The 17,451-nt window shown below is 41.6% G+C and overlaps 1 protein-coding gene across 6 annotated transcripts in view; it reads left to right on the top strand.

Moving 5' to 3' along the window:
• Positions 1-17,451, top strand: part of PARD3 (par-3 family cell polarity regulator) — a 663,866-nt gene that overhangs the window by 507,289 nt on the left and 139,126 nt on the right. For all 6 annotated transcript variants that reach the window (XM_081345247.1, XM_081345245.1, XM_081345244.1 and 3 more), the window contains one exon: positions 7,240-7,341. In XM_081345247.1, coding sequence (XP_081201373.1) covers positions 7,240-7,341 — 102 coding nt within the window. The remainder of the gene's footprint in view (positions 1-7,239; positions 7,342-17,451) is intronic.

The following is a 17,451-nucleotide window of genomic DNA, read 5'->3' as shown; positions in this document are numbered from 1 at the left end:
CTATCGGAGTTCTTAAAGTTGAAGGGAGCTGGCCCACAGAAAGACTCCTTTTTAGCCGTGGCTTCCTTCCTGACATGTTTCAGCAGTTAATCACCGCTGCCTCACTAGCACTAACTAACTGATAACAGCCGCAGAAACATGCATCTCCAAAAACATAAATCAAACCATCCTCGATACCAAAATGTCAAGGTAAAAATCACCTTTGTAGAGGGCGACGGACCGTGCTTCAGAGAATGCATGATATGCTTGCAGGAAGGCAAGAAAAACACAACGCATAATCTTACTAAATACCTTTTACTTAATATATAATATAAAAACTAAATATATATTATACAGAGCTAGCTCACTACATCCTAACGTAATAGTCAGTAACAGCAAAGAAGAAAAAAACAATACAGATAACAACCCAGAACTTTCTCTAGACATGCGCACTAAACAGACTGAAACCATAACATAGCTAGTCATATGGGATTCACTATGGTTACCAGATAAGTTATCACAACAGGTGCAGAGAGCAGGGGAAATGTACAGTTAGAAATGAACTTTTCTGACGAACATAAAAAAAAACGTGCAGTGACATATTATAGGTCATTTTGTTAGTAATTAGTGACTTATTAGGATCTGAAATAGAAAATATTCGTGAATTAGAATTAAAATGTGTTTAAGTGCTTATTAGGCTTATTCCAAATATTATAAATTTATATATTGACATAATGGAAAATTGGCTTATGGATCCTATCTTTGATGTTAAAATTTTGGTTATGTATAAGTAGAAGTAGATTGATGAATATAGGGTCTCTGATTGGTAACTTGTGACGTATCAGGATATGAAACAAACAATGTTTATTAGGTAGAAGTTAGCTATTTAACTATTGGGTGTATGTTATATGATACAATCTTTGGTGTAATAAAATAAGGGAATTTTGGGTTCTGAATACTATTTGGGATGTCAAAGGTTAAAGTTGGACACTACAATTAACATCAAAATTAGATAAAATCTAATAACAAGATATAGATATACTTCATTGAAATTGGACTGACAAAATCTTTTCTAATTGACCATGCTATTATTATAAATCTGTTATTTTAAATATGTTGTATTGAATGTTGAGGGAAATAGAGAAGGATGCTATGATAATGTAACCCGAACTATGTATTGAAAACTCTGTTATTCAATTGATGACTACCCAGGTACCATGATGCTTTCTAAATATATAGGTTGTAAATTGAAAAACTAATAAAAATTGTTTTTTTAAAAAGAGAAGGACTAGGGATGGCACGATATCAGTCTTCCAATATTTGAGGTGCTATCACAGAGAAGAGGAGATCAACCTATTTCCTAAAGCACCTGAGGGCAAGACAACAGTAATGGATGCAAACTAATCAAGGAGAAAAGCAACCTAGAACTAAGGAGAAATTTCGTGTCTGGGAGAAGACTAGACTAGACTAGATAGGATAGGATAAGATAGGATAGAACAGCTTTATTGTCACTTTAAATGTACATTAATCAGCATACATTAAAGTGAAATTTTGTTGCATTCAGCTCTCAAAAACATACCATTATGCATATACCTCCCCCCACACACATATACAACACAGAGAAACATCACAGTCTAGTTTGAATGTAACCATATACATGGCAAAAAAAAGTATCTGAATTTACAAGACGGATGGCATAAGGAACAAAGCTGTTACAAAATCTAGTAGTTCTGCTATAAATACTTAGAAACCTCCTCCTGGAAGGATGGAACAGAAACAGACCATGAAGTGGGTGTGTGGGGTCCCTAACAATGCTTCGAGCTCTAAGTACATAGTGCTTCTAAACAGTATCCTGAATAAAGGGAAGTGAGCTTTCTATAATCATCTCAGCTGTCCTTACCATACAGCTGTTCTGTATGGACTTTCTATCTGAGGCTCTGCTACCACCAAACAGTGATACAGATTGCTCTCAATCATGATTCTGTAAAAAGTAGCCAGGATAGAAGGAGAAAGATGTGCTCTCATTCAATGCAAGAAATGCGAACACTGGTTTGCATGTTTCACTAAAGATAATGTATGAAGAGACCAAATCAGATTGATAGTTATCTGCACTCCCAGGTACTTAATATTATTGACCACCAGTTAATAGAACAGTTAATCACTGGAATGGTTTGCTTCCAGAAATTGTGGATGCTTCATGACTAGAAGTTTTAAGAAGAGACTGGACAGCCATTTGTTTAGAATGGCATAGGCTCTCTTGTTTGAGCAAGGAGTTGGACTAGAAGATCGCCAATATCTTTTTCAAATCTGTAATTCTGTGATTCTTTTTCATTTATGACAATCAAGTCAGCTCATATAAAAAGACATTTATCATTTGAAAATAAAGTGACATGAACATTTAGCTGCTGAGTGACCAATATTTTTTTCTCATGAATCAAAATACAATAAGCCAGGGGTTCCCAAAATACAATAAGCCAGGGGATGCGAAAACTTGGGTTTTCAAAATTATGGTGTATATGATAATTCATTGCCATTATTTTGAACTTTTGTAAGGGGTGCGAGAATATATCAGAAGCGTTCTATGGGGTGCAGAGTATAGAAAAGGTTGGGAACCACTGCAATAAGCCTTTGACCACCCACGTTTCCCCACCCCCCAGGGTGATTCTCTTTAAAATTATTTGCAACAGTTCCAAAAGGAAAAAAAACAATTGTGGCCTATGTTTGACAGATTTCTATCAACATTATTTTAGCTGCTTTTATACTGATTTCAATACCTCCAGATTTTTAAAATCAGTAGTGATAAATGATAAAAAGTAAAGGTAAAGGTTCCCCCGCACATGTGTGCTAGTCGTTTCCGACTCTAGGGGCCGGTGCTCATCTTCATTTCAAAGCCGAAGAGCCAGCGCTTGTCCGAGGACAAAGGCTTATTGCAGTGGTTCCCAAGTGTTCGATAGTTTTCTTCTTTGCAACTTAAGGATTATAGAATTGTTCCAAAACCATCTAATAGAGAATTCTTGATATAATTATTATTACATTAAACTAGATCCAAAAGAAGAACCAGATGCTCAAGTAAATATCAAAAGAGAACATGGAAGTATTTTTAAAGATATAATTAAGAAAATAAACACACCTGTTTCTCCACTCTTGCAAACTGGTATGAATTTTGTCTCCTTAATTCCTTAACATAATTAAGCTTTTTGTTAGGCCACTAGTTAGAATTTAGTTCCCACTGTGATAGCAATTATTTTCTAGGACTGAGTGTGTTTCTCAAAGTTATCTTAGTTCTCCTTACCCACTATTAAAAAAAATAAAAGTACTTTTCTAGGTAAATCTGAGGTCTCAGAAAACTCCAATAGCTGAGATGAAGGACAGAGGATCCAATTATTGTGCATCAAGTATCCGTACATGTGAACCCATACCAGAATAAGGAGATGTCTCAGATACATAGTACTAATAGGGACTTAAAGACAGCTTTTGGTTTACTTCAGTTCAGAATCTCTACTGATGTAGGCAACCAACTAAGATGGCTTTTTCCAAAGATTAATTAATCCAAATTCCCTGCAGAGATTTTTCTTATCACTCTAACACACGGGTCGGCAACCCGCGGCTCCGGAGCTGCATGCGAATGGGAGGAGGTGCGGAGAGCTGCGCGCGCACCTCTCTCGCACCTCTGCCCGAACATCCGTTTGGAGACCTGCTGGTGTTCGGGCGGAGGTGCGGTTTGGAGACCTGCTGGTGCCGGTTTAGAAAGCTTCTGCGGCCCGTGGCAGCTTTCTAAACCGGCACCAGCAGGTCTCCAAACCGCTGTTCGGGCGGAGCTGCGCGCGCACCTCTCCAATGGAAAGGTGCGTGCGCAGCTCCACCCAAACACCCGTGTCGAGACCTGCTGGTGTTCGGGCGGAGGTCGGGTGGCAGTTTGGAGGTCCCAGGGGTGGCTCCGGCGACGCCCGGGCTGAAGGCAGCGCTGCAACCCAGCGCTCGTCACCACGGAGATCCGTCGCCGCTGGCGTGCAGGTGCGTCCACATAAAAAAAAGTGGAACCGCGCGTGTGTATGCACGCGTGTGCATGCGCAAAAAACAACACTTTGCGCATGCGTAAAACATTTTGTTTTATGCGCATGCGCGCGCGTGCATCCACACGCGCGGCTCCCACTTTTTTTTATGTGTGATGGAACCGGTTCCCAGTGGCTCTTTTGCTTTTTCAGGTTGCCGACCCCTGCTCTAACAGGAAACTGACATGGTTGACACAATTGGTCCCAAGTATCATCGGATACTTATATCAAGAATTCTCTATTAGATGGTTTTGGAACAATTCTATAATCCTTAAGTTGCAAAGAAGAAAACTATCAAACACTTTCTTAGTCCACTATCCCACAATTACTGAAATTATAAAAATAAATTACAGTGGAGAATGGTGGTGGTGATGATGATGATGACTATGGTGATTTGGTATTCATTAATATATTCCTTAGTAGATTGCAAAATTGCCATCTAAAATGCTAAAGCAATGAACTTTTAAAATACAATCAATTATAAACAGTAAGAAAGTGATGTTAGAATCAGTTACTCCATTTTCTGCAGTTACTAGTCAGTATACTGTTAACTATATTAGTTAAGCATTTTGGAAATAACAAATATTTGCTATATTTAAGAATATGATTAGCAAATGCTACTATACTAAGGACTTCTATTCATTTTGCCAAGGGAGTTACATATATCACAAGTGCCTGTAGCATTTTACAGAATTTAAATTCAAAAACATTTAAAAACTTTCTGAATATTATCATTAGCATTCTTTTTCATTTTTTGCCTTTTCAATACCTTTCTTCTATGATTACATGTGGTTATTATTTTACTTATACCTGCAAAGTGTTAAATACCTATAGCAACAGCAATGGTACTTAGACTTTATAACACTCTCTGAGTAGTTTACAAATGCCATCATATTGCCCCCAATAATCTGGGTCCTCATTTTATGGAACCTAGAAGGATGGAAGGTTTAGTCAACCCTGAACCAGTCAAGACTGAACTCCTGGCAGTAGGCAGAGTTTGCCTGAAATACTGCATTCTAACCACTGCCTAGCCAGGCTCCTATAGCTTATAGTGTAAACTGCCATCCGGTTTGATTATATTGTGTTTCCCTGGTCTTAATTTTTTTTTGTCTCCAAAAGAGGCACCAGGTCTTATTTTTGGGGGGTGTCTTTTCCACTCACCTTGTGGCAGCGGTACTGACAGCCCCACCCAGCTGGCCCACTTCTTCTGCAGCCAAAGGAACAGTTTCATTCTGCAGCTGAGAACCAAGCTATGGATTGAATCCATAGCTCATTTCTTGGCTGCAGAGGCCTTCCGGAAAGGCCTCTGACTGCGAAATGCTAGCCAGGATACAACACAGAAGAAGTGGGCCAGCAAGGAGAGGCAGGTGTAGATTCATGGGAGGCCTGGTAAGTGAATGCAGGGCATGTGGGGCAGTTCCACCCCCACCCATGCCCTAGCTTGGTTTTTATGTGTGTGCCTTGTCCCAAAACTAGGACGTATTTGGGGGGGTAAGGCTTATATTAGGCCCACTTCTAAAAATCAAGCTAGGGCTTATTTTCAGGGTAGGCCTTAATTTCATGGAAACAGGATAGAGCAAAAAAGTTATAATAGGAGTTCAGTGTTTTGACAGCAGCCTCTAGAGGTGGACTGTAATGTTTAAAATGAAGCAACATTACTTATCAAAAGGAAATGGTACATGTTTGATAAATTAGACTGAATTAGACTTCTCCGTCACTGCACATAAGGGATGTAGGTATCTGTCATTCCGTGATGGTTGCATAGCTGTTGCCTTTATATGTCTGCAAATGCTTATTCTGACTAGGGGGCTCTCAAACAGCATAACACAGAAAAGGAAATTGGATCAACCAACCTGCGCATACACCTCCACAAAATGCATAGTTGAAATTTGGGAGATGAGGGTATCGGCCCATCTGCAGCCATCTGCAACTTATGCTTAACCATTAAACCCTTCTCAGTGTAGGTATGTAAGTGTGACGACTGGGCAGGAAACTCTAAATCAAGCCCAAGGGTCACATTTTCACTTTCCAGAAGAAAAATTACTGAAATGTCTTTTGCAAATATTTCCATTAATCATTCATTGATTCTTTGTCCTGTAGTATTTATTTTAATTATATTTGTACATGATTTGTCATACAGTAGTCATCTCATTTTTAACATGAGGAGCCGTGGTGGTGTAGTGGTTAGAATGCAGTATTGCAGACTGTATTCAAAGAAGAAACAAGAAAGTCCAGTTGCCTCGTGAAAAAAGCATCTTTGGGACAAATCTCTCATCATTTTATCAAACTTTGGGGAATGCAGAATATTTTAATTTGCAACTTTTATCTCAATCTGTCATAAAAACAAATTCCTAAAATAAAGCGCTTTTGTTTCAATTATACAGTAATTATAAGCTGCATTATCTTCTTTTTTTTAATGCCTTCAAATATATATTGATGCCTGGCAACTGCCTGAACAAGTCCCTGCAGCTTTCTTAGCAAGATTTTGGAAGCAATTTGCCTGCTTCCTAGGGATGAGAGAGGCTGGCCCAAGGTCATCCAACTAACTGGCTTTGTGCTAAATAGAAACTAAATCTAGGTTACTTGTATTACTCACTTTGTTTGTTTATATGAGTTATATAACCTCCCATCACACTTATACATGTTTCTAGTTGGCTTAGAATAAAACAATTATATTGTTTTTGGGAAATTGGGTATTGTGAATATGCCATAAATCATGAAGTGGCTTATCTTTTTTTTTATTGAAGGAGACAGGAAGATTTCCAATCTGCTATTGTTCATGGTAAACAGTTCCAGGTTTTGGGTGGGGGAAGGAATTGGGTTGTACAAACAAGATGCCATGCTTTATTAATTTGGCCAAAATTCATCTTTAAGTGAAACTCATAAGATGTAGATCGTATTCTATTTTTTAAAATATATTTATAATGCCAATATCTAGGTATATTGATTAATGATAACAGCCTTTTGCATTTTATATGTAAATAAGTGTAGTAACAAAATACTTGGTTGCACATTTAATAAAACAACTTTCGGGATGTATTTTCAAGAATTGAAACTGATAGTTGTTTGGCAAGCAACATAATACTTTAAATCCAATTAGGTGGATGCCATCTTATACCAAGGAGATAATTTTCTATGTCAAGAATGAAAATCTTACACAATTATCTATCATTTTGACAAATTAGAACTTTTATTTTGTTATTAACAGGTTTGGCAAACATCGAAAAGATGACAAGATTGAGAAAATAAAAATGCAAGGAGCTGTTACTTCAGAAGAAGAGAGAATACGTATGAAACAAGAACAGGAGAGGTAGACTTTGATCTTTTTCTTAAAACTTAGTAGTGAATTTTTATATATGGTATTTTTAGCTACAGCATTTTAATGGAACTGGAACTCATTTTGGGTCAAATGACTTAGATACATGGTAGATGTCATAATTTAATAGGAGGAAGCAGAATTTATATTAGATATAACAAATTATATGATTTTTCAGAGAATGACAAGGCATTTATTTCTTTATTTATGAAGGCAAGTGAAACTATGTCTGTACCACAGCTAATTGTGTAGACAGTTATGAAAATATAAATATTTTTATAAAATTGAAATACAGTTTGAATCTTTTTTGCTCAAATATCTTTGCATATCTTCATTTGTTGCAAACTGATTTTTATACCCTGACATAATTTGGATTTTAAAACTAATCACTGGAGATAGTGTCACTGGAGATTTTTCCCCCTGTTGTCCATGTGTTATAAAATACTATAAATAACAAATGTTTTTTGCTGCAATCCTTTCCTTCAGATTGTTTATTTTATTTTTGTCAGATTATTGTTCATCCAGCTATATGTAACTTTTTTGCTTAGTTTTCCAGCAGTTGTTGTTGTTGTTGTTAGCTGCAAAGTCGTGTCCGACCCATCGCGACCCTATGGACAACATTCCTCCAGGCCTTCCTGTCCTCTACCATCTTCTGGAGTCCATTTAAGCTCACGCCTACTGCTTCAGTGACTCCATCCAGCCACCTCATTCTCTGTCGTCCCCTTCTTCTCTTGCCCTCAATCTTTCCCAGCATTAGGCTCTTCTCCAGTAAGTCCTTCCTTCTCATTAGGTGGCCAAAGTATTTGAGTTTTAGCTTCAGGATCTGGCCTTCTAAAGAGCAGTCAGGGTTGATCTCCTCTAGGACTGACCAGTTTGATCACCTTGCAGTCCAAGGGACTTGCAGGAGTCTTCTCCAGCACCATAGCTCAAAGGCCTCAATTCTTTGGCGCTCGGCCTTTCTTATGGTCAACTTTCACTGCCATACATTGCAACTTCCCATCGTCCAGTGCGCTCCCACAGGGAAGGCCTCCTCAGGGTCCCGCCGGTCAAGGAGTGCTGGCGGGTGATTCCCAGGGGGAGAGCATTCTCAGTGGACGCTCCTGCCCTATGGAATCAGCTGCCGGTGGAACTGCCGGGACCTAAAAACCTGGCTATTTGAGCTGGCCGGCCTGCACTGATGGGTTTTTAAGGTTTTAAATTCAATTTTAAAGTGTTGGAGCTATTAATTTAATTGTATCTTAATCTATATATTGTATCTTTTTTAAATTTGCCCTGTAAACCACCCTGAATCCTTTGGGAAAAGGGTGGTATATAAATCGAATAAAATAAATAAATAAATAAATAAAACTGGAAAGCCTTGACTATACACACTTTTGTTGACAGGGTGATGTCTCTGCTTTTTAGTGCGCTGTCTAGATTTGTCATGGCTTTCTTCCCGAGGAGCAAGCGTCTTTTAATTTCTTGGCTACAGTCCTCATCTGCAGTGATCTTGGAGCCCAGGAAAATAAAATCTGTCACTACCTCCATTTCTTCCCCATCTATTGGCCAGGAATTTAGAGGGCCGGATGCCATGATCTTGGTTTTCTTAATGTTAAGTTTCAACCCAAGTTTTGCACTCTCCTTCTTCACCCACAACAAGAGGCTCTTTAGTTCTTCTTCACTTTCTGCCATTAGAGTGGTATCATCTGCATATCTTAGGTTGTTGATATTTTTTCCGGCAATCTTAATTCCAACTTTTGATTCATCTAGCCCTGCCTTTCTCATGATGTGCTCTGCATATAAGTTAAATAGGCAGGGTGACAGTATACAGCCTTGCCGCACTCCTTTCCCAATTTTGAACCAATCAGTGCTTCCGTGTCCAGTTCTCACTGTTGCTTCTTGGTCCACATATAGGTTTCTCAAGAGACAAATAAGATGGTCTTGTATGCCCATCTCTTTAAGAACCTGCCACAGTTTGTTATGATCCACACAATCAAAGGCTTTAGCATAGTGAATGAAGCAGAAGTAGATGTTTTTCTGGAACTCTCTAGCTTTCCCCATAATCCAGTGTATGTTGGCAATTTGATCTCTAGTTCCTCTGCCTCTTTGAAATCCTGCCTGTACTTCTGGTAGTTCTCGATCCACATACTGCTGGAGTCTAGCTTGTAGGATTTTAAGCATAACTTTACTAGCATGAGAAATGAGTGCAATGGTGCGGTAGTTTGAACATTCTTTGGCACTGCCTTTCTTTGGTATTGGAATGTAAACAGATCTTTTCCAATCCTGTGGCCACTGTTGAGTTTTCCAAATTTGCTGGCAAATTGAGTGTAGCACTTTTACTGCATCGTCTTTTAAGATTTTGAATAGCTCAGCTGGAATAATGTCACCTCTACTAGCTTTGTTGTTGCTCAGCTTTTCTAAAGCCCACTTTACTTCACATTCTAGGATGTCTGTCTCGAGGTCAGTGACCACCTCATTGTGATTATCAGGGACGTTAAGCTCATTCTTGTATAGTTCTTCTGTGTAATTTTGCCACCTCTTCTTAATCTCTTCTGCCTCTGTTAGGTCCCTGCCATTCTGGTCCTTTATCATGCCCATTTTTGCATGAAACGTTCCCTTCATCTCTCCAATTTTCTTGAAAAGATATCTGGTCCTCCTTATTCTATTGTTTTCTTCTATTTCTTTGCACTGTTCATTTAAGAAGGCATTCTTATCTCTTCTAGCTATTCTCTGGAATTCTGCATTCAATTTGGCGTATCTTTCTTTTTCTCCCTTGCCTTTTGCTTCCCTCCTTTCCTCAGCTATTTGCAAAGCTTCCTCAGACAGCCATTTTGCTTTCTTGCATTTCTTTTTCTTTGGGATGGTTTTGGTTGCTACCTGTTGTACAATGTTGCGAACCTCTGTCCATAGTTCTTCAGGCACTCTGTCTATCAGATCTAATTCCTTAAATCTATTTGTCACCTCTACTGTATATTCAACAGGGATAAGATTTAATTCATACCTGAGTGGCCTAGTGCTTTTCCCTACTTTCTTCAGTTTAAGCCTAAACTTTGCAATGAGAAGCTCATGGTCTGAGCCACAGTCAGCTCCTGGTCTTGTTTTTACTGACTGTATAGAGCTTCTCCATCTTTGGCTGCAGAGCACATAGTCAATCTGATTTCTGTGTTGACCGTCTGGTGATGTCCATGTGTAGAGCCGTCTCTTGGGTTGTTGGAAAAGAGTGTTTGCTATGACCATCGTATTCTCTTGACAAAATTCTATCAGCCTGTACCCTGCTTCATTTTTTATTCCAAGGCCAAACTTGCCTGTTATTCCAGTTATCTTTTGGCTTCCTACTTTAGCATTCCAATCCCCCATGATGATAAGGACATCATTTTTTGGTGTTAGTTCTATAAGGTGCTGTAGGGCTTCATAGAACTGGTGAATTTCATCCTCTTCAGCACTGGTGGTTGGGGCATAGACTTGGACTACTGTGATATTGAACGGTTTGCCTTGGATTCGAACTGAGATCATTCTGTCATTTTGAGGATTGTATCCCAGTATTGCTTTTGCTACTCTTTTATTGACTATGAAGGCTACTCCATTTCTTCTGAGGGATTCTTGCCCAAAGTAGTATACCTGATGGTCATCTGAATTAAATTCACCCATTCCTGTCCATTTTAGTTCGCTGATACCTAAGATGTCGATGTTCAGTCTTTTCATCTCTTGTTTGACCACGTCCAGCTTTCCTTGATTCATGGATCTTACATTCCAGGTTCCTATGGAGAAAAAAAATCTTTACAGCATCGGACTTTCCTTTCACCACCAGACACATCCACAGCTGAGCGTCCTTTCGGCTTTGGCCCAGTCGCTTCATTCTTTCTGGCGCTACTAGTACTAGCCCTCTGCTCTTCCCCAGTAGCATATTGGACACCTTCCGACCTGAGGTGCTCATCTTCCAGCATCATATCGTTTTGCCTTTTGGTACTGTCCATAGGGTTTTCATGGCAAAGATACTGGAGTGGTTTGCCATTTCCTTCTCCAGTGCATCACGTTTTGTCAGAACTCTCTGCTATGACCTTTCCGTCTTGGGTGGCCCTGCATGGCATAGCTCATAGCTTCATTGAATTATGCAAGCCCCTTCGCCATGACAAGGCAGTAATCCATGAAGGGGACAATAACTTCCAGCAGACAATAACTTAACTTATGGATTTACAAACATTCTAGGGTGTTTTGGTTTCTCCTTGTTTTTAATGCCATAGGTCATTTAATCTCTTTACTTGCTCTTTAGATTGCTATACCTTTAACAATGAAATACACTGGGGAAGCAGATTGGGTGTAATGAATTTACTGTATGTTACAAAAATGCAACAAAAATCCACAGGGTCAGAGAATAAGTAGATGCTCCATTAAAAAATCAATCAAGGCCACAATTATATAAAATTATTCTACCCTGACTCTATCATTTTAATAGTATTTTGCTCACACGGTATTTATCTCTAAGCCTTGAAAGTATTTTGTTCCCATTGATTAGAAGCCAAGTAAATTAATATAGCTTAATTTTCCTTTGAATGAATTGAACTGAATTGAATTGAGAGACTGCTGTTTGGTTCAGAACCAATATCTTACTATAAATAGTGTAAAAAGCAAGCATCTCCTCAGTTGTTCCTGATGTGTTATTGCAAACCAAAGAAATTTTAAATATAATTGCTTAGATATGCAATAACAAGTTTATCAAAGTAAATATCATATACTGTAGTCTTTCTAATATATATTATAGCATATAAAATCAAATATTAGCATGAACAAGATTATTATATCAGTGTAGTATGCTTACAAAGCCATTTTTTCTTCTTCAACTATCTGATGTACTTGCAGCATTCCACGTCCAACTTTTTGCCTTGGTAGATAGAGTCTGTCAATGTCACTGCGTGGATGAAGGGCATGATTCATTGTCATTATTTTTCTGGTCTTCCTATCCAATGCTTTTAGTTCTGCTTGAGTCCAGTCCTCTATTCCAGCTGTGTATCTAATGACTGGAATTGCCCAGGTGTTGATTGCCTTCACAGTATTTCCTCCATTGAGTTTGGACTTTAAAATCTTCTTCACTCTCTTGATGTATTCACCTCTAATCTTTTTCTTGACTTCAGTGTGCTTGATGTTGTCAGCTTGAAGGATACCCAAGTATTTGTAGTAATCTTCCTCATCCAGACTCTTAATGTTATTTTTGTGGGGCATCTTGATTCCTTCAGTTTTCACTATTTTTCCTTGTCTGAGAGTAAAGTGTGGCACATTTGTCCAACCGAAACTCCATTGAAATATCTTGGCTATATATACAGACAGTGTTCAGCAGTGATTCTATTTCAGATGATGTTTTTCCATACAGCTTCAGATCATCCATGTAAAGGAGGTGGGATAGTCTGGCAGATGTTTTTGATGTTTGATACGACTAGCACGCATGTGCGGGGGAACCTTTACCTTTACCTTACCCATGTCCTGAGTTATTCAGTATTGTTGACAGAGGAAACAGTGCAGTAACAAATAGTAGTGGTGATAATGAATCTCCTTGAAATATTCCTCTCTTGATATTAACGTCTCCCAGTCTTTCACCATTGACCTGCAACCGTGTCTTTGTTGTGCCATTGATCTTTGCACAAATTTTCCGATGTTTCTACTGACTCCTGTTATTCCTAGGCACTTGATTATCCAGTCATGTGGCAGAGAGTCAAATGCCTTTTTGTAGTCAATCCATGCTACATTCATGTTTCTTGCAGTTTTCCAAGATCATTTTGTCTATTAGGAGTTGATCTTTTGTTCCTCTGCTATTGGGGCGGTTTCCTTTCTGCTCGGGTGGAAAGAGATTGTTTTCAACTAGATGCTGTTGTACTGCATCAGCTATCATACCAGTTAGCAATTTGAAAGTTGTTGGTAAGCAGGTAATTGGCCTGTAGTTGCCTGGTGTTGCCCCTTTTGCTGGATTTTTCATTATTAGGTAGGTTTTCCCAGTTGTTAGCCACTGTTAAATTTCTCCTCCTTGTATATACTTGAGTATAAGCCGACTCGAGTATAAGCCGAGACCCCCAATTTCACCCCCAAAAACTGGAAAAAGTTGTTGACTCGAGTATAAGCCGATCCGCCGTTCTGCAAGCCTCTGCCGCCAGCAGAGGCTCGATCCGCCATTTTGCAAGCCTGAATACACAGGAATACCCTGTGTGGCCGCGGCTCTCGGGGAAACCCTGGCTGTCAGCTTCCTCGCTCCACGCTGCCATTCGGGGCCCGCGCGTTCCCCGGGCAAATCGCGGCGCCCAGCAGGCGAGGAAACACGCCCGCTCCAGTCGCCCCCCCTTCCCTCAGGAGACGTGAAGCAAGTGACCGCCCGGAGCTTACCGAGGACTTGCTTCGGTGCTTCCAGGATCGCGCGCACCTCTCCCAAGCCGCCGCCGTCCGGAGACCTGCCGAAGTTTGGGGAGGTTTGGGGAGGTGCGCGTGCACCTCCCCAAACCTACCCAAACGTCGGCAGGTCTCCGGACCTCTGCGCCCTGCCTGCCTGCTTCTTTCCGCAGTGGAAAGAAGCAGGCAGGCAGGGCGCGGAGGAACGGACACCTGCCGACGTTTGGGGAGGTTTGGGCGCCTCCCCAAACCTCCCCAAACGTCGCCGGGTCTCCGTTCCTCTGCGCCCTGCCTGCCTGCTTCTTTCCACAGCGGAAAGAAGCAGGCAGGCAGGGCGCGGAGGAACGGACACCTGCCGATGTTTGGGGAGGTTTGGGCGCCTCCCCAAACCTCCCCAAACGTCGCCGGGTCTCCGTTCCTCTGCGCCCTGCCTGCCTGCTTCTTTCCGCTGTGGAAAGAAGCAGGCAGGCAGGGCGCAGAGGAACGGAGACCCGGCGACGTTTGGGGAGGTTTGGGGAGGCGCCCAAACCTCCCCAAACGTCGGCAGGTCTGCGCGGAGGAACGGAGACCTGGGGAGGTTTGGGGAGGTGCCCAAACCTCCCCAAACGTCGGCAGCAGGAACGGAGACCTGCCGACGTTTGAGGAGGTTTGGGGAGGCGCCCAAACCTCCCCAAACGTCGGCAGGTCTGCGCGGAGGAACGGAGACCTGGGGAGGTTTGGGGAGGCGCCCAAACCTCCCCAAACGTCGGCAGGAGGAATGGAGACCTGCCAACATTTGGGGAGGTTTGGGGAGGCGCCCAAACCTCCCCAAACGTCGGCAGGTCTGCGCGGAGGAACGGAGACCTGGGGAGGTTTGGGGAGGCACCCAAACCTCCCCAAACGTCGGCAGGTCTGCGCGGAGGAACGGAGACCTGGGGAGGTTTGGGGAGGCGCCCAAACCTCCCCAAACGTCGGCAGGAGGAACAGAGACCTGCCGACGTTTGGGGAGGTGCCCAAACCTCCCCAAACGTCGGCAGGTCTGCGCGGAGGAACGGAGACCTGGGGAGGTTTGGGGAGGCGCCCAAACCTCCCCAAACGTCGGCAGGTCTGCGCGGAGGAACGGAGACCTGGGGAGGTTTGGGGAGGCGCCCAAACCTCCCCAAACGTCGGCAGGAGGAACGGAGACCTGCCGACGTTTGGGGAGGCGCCCAAACCTCCCCAAACGTCGGCAGGTCTGTGCGGAGGAACGGAGACCTGGGGAGGTTTGGGGAGGCGCCCAAACCTCCCCAAACGTCGGCAGGAGGAACGGAGACCTGCCGACGTTTGGGGAGGTTTGGGGAGGCGCCCAAACCTCCCCAAACGTCGGCAGGTCTGCGCGGAGGAACGGAGACCTAGGGAGGTTTGGGGAGGCGCCCAAACCTCCCCAAACGTCGGCAGGTCTCCGTTCCTTCGCGCCCTGCCTGCCTGCTTCTTTCCGCTGCGGAAAGAAGCAGGCAGGCAGGGCGCGGAGGAACGGAGACCTGCCGACGTTTGGGGAGGTTTGGGGAGGTGCGCGCGCACCTCCCCAAACCTCCCCAAACTTCGGCAGGTCTCGGACGGCGGTGGCTTGGGAGAGGTGCGCGCGATCCACGCACAAGTCCTCGGTAAGTTTTTTTGTTGACTGGAGTATAAGCCGAAGTGGAATTTTTCAGCCCAAAAAGTGGGCTGAAAAATTCGGCTTATACTCAAGTATATACGGTATATTGTTGAACTACTTGGCAATGAGTGGGTATATAACAGTTAGATGTTTCAACCAAAACCCATGCAATTCATCTTCACCTGGTGCTGACCAATTTTTGATCTTCCTTGCTCTTTTTTCTACCATTTTTATTTGCATCCACCTCTTTTAACCAAGCCACATCCTTGTTGTGTTTCTTTGGGTTATCCCATATCTGCTTCCAGAACTGCACTGTTTCTTCCTTGTCAGGTACTGACTGATTCATTGCAGTTTCTCCCTTGATGGATTGGTAGAAACATTTCTGATTGGATTGAAATTGGAGGTTCTGCCTATAATTTGCAATTCGAACTTCGTATCTACTGATTTTCCTGGCTATAGCTGTTATTTGCCGTGTTATTATTTCCGGTGCTTCCTTGATCTTCCTTGTTTCTAAGTGATATTTCTTGATCAGGTATTCTTTGGTGTTCTTGTTTTTCAGCTTCTTTTCTTTCATCTGTTCTAGCTTTCTTGCATGTGATCTTAACTTGCTGATCTTATTTTCTAGTCTAACCTTCTTTTTTGTGGTGCACCGTTTGTTTGTTTTTCTTCTTTGTTGATTTTGCTTCCCAGGTATTGAGTTATAACTGCAGCTGTGCTGTACATTAGTTGGTTCGGTTCTTGCAGTGAATTAGTGCTTATACTTGATATTGCAGTATTTGCATCTTTTAATGCTTGTGCTAGCTGTTTCTTTGGAACAAGCTTCAATGCAGGCAGCCTTATTATGTTGTTTTGGTGCTGTTCTAGATGCTCAGTTATTCTTTGTTTCAATTCTTTTATTTCTTTAGTTAGAGGGCATTGTTCTTCCTGAGGAAGAGGTGCCTGGTTTCCAAATGAGAACAGTTGTATATCTCTGCTGGATTCCTTCACTGCCAACTCCCCCTGACTTGCCTCTGCATTCTGAATTACTTCTGGCAATGCTTTGATTTCTTTGCCCGGGGTGAACCTTTGCAGTTTGTCCAATTCTGTTTCTGTGAATACTTTATTTCGCATTATAAATCGGCATTGATCTGCTAGTCTCTGTTCTGTTATTTCTGATTCTGGGTGTTGTTCTTTCCAGAACTGGTGCATTCATTTTAGATATCCTCTTCTTTGTTGTACTTGATCTGTAATAACAGATCATTATTTCTTTGTTTTCAATTACTGTGTATTTGCGATGGGTAAACACCTTTTCTTCCAGTAGTTCTGCAGCTGCTGGCCCTGGTTGCTCAGCCAACAGTCCTGAGTCCTGTAACCCATTTTTCACCAGATATCCAGGAAGTCCAACATCTAGCGCAGACCTTGTTAACCCAGGTGACATCCCAGCCAGTATGGCATTCTGAAATTTACGTTTCACCATATTTTTGATGGGAGAGACACTCTTTGTCTGATTTCTCTGATGAGACCTGTCAGTATGGTTGATCCTCTGGCATAGCGCTCATCTTCGTCAGAGTACACAAGCCCCACAACCACGTCAAGGTAGTACCTCACTGGGGGTTATTGTTGTCGTCATCATCATCACTATCAACATATATTTATATAATGTAATGAAAATATAATGTAAATATACTTTTAGACAAGTATAAAATATTTTAAAAATGTGTTTTAAAGTTGATGTTTCTATTCAGAATCAATCAAAGCCATTTATTAGTATAAGTCAGTCATGGTTAAATTGGCAGGGGCTGTTACTGTTAACTGTTAAAAATAACTCTTTTATCAGTTACTATTTTGGAAGAAAAGTGTAGAGTCTCAATATTAAACTCAAATATTTGTTGCTAGGAAAGGGGTGTACAGGAATTATCTCACACATGTAAATTTCACATTCTGTGAGAAGCCATTTCTAACCATTTTCATATTAGAACTGTACAGACTGCTTTTGATTTACAACCATTTGTTTGGTGACTGTTCAAAAAAGTGACATGACCATTTTTCACACTTATGACTGATCCAGCAACCCCATCCATGGTCACGTGATCAAAATTCAGGCATTTGGCAACTGGGATATATTTATGATGGTTGCAGTGTCCTATGATCTTGTGATCTTC

The sequence above is a fragment of the Vipera berus genome (assembly GCF_964194415.1).
Source record: "Vipera berus genome assembly, chromosome: Z".
In the NCBI taxonomy this organism is placed as follows: Eukaryota; Metazoa; Chordata; class Lepidosauria; order Squamata; family Viperidae; genus Vipera; species Vipera berus.
The sequence above is the reverse complement of the archived record's forward strand: the minus strand, read 5'-3'. Positions and strand labels throughout refer to the sequence as shown.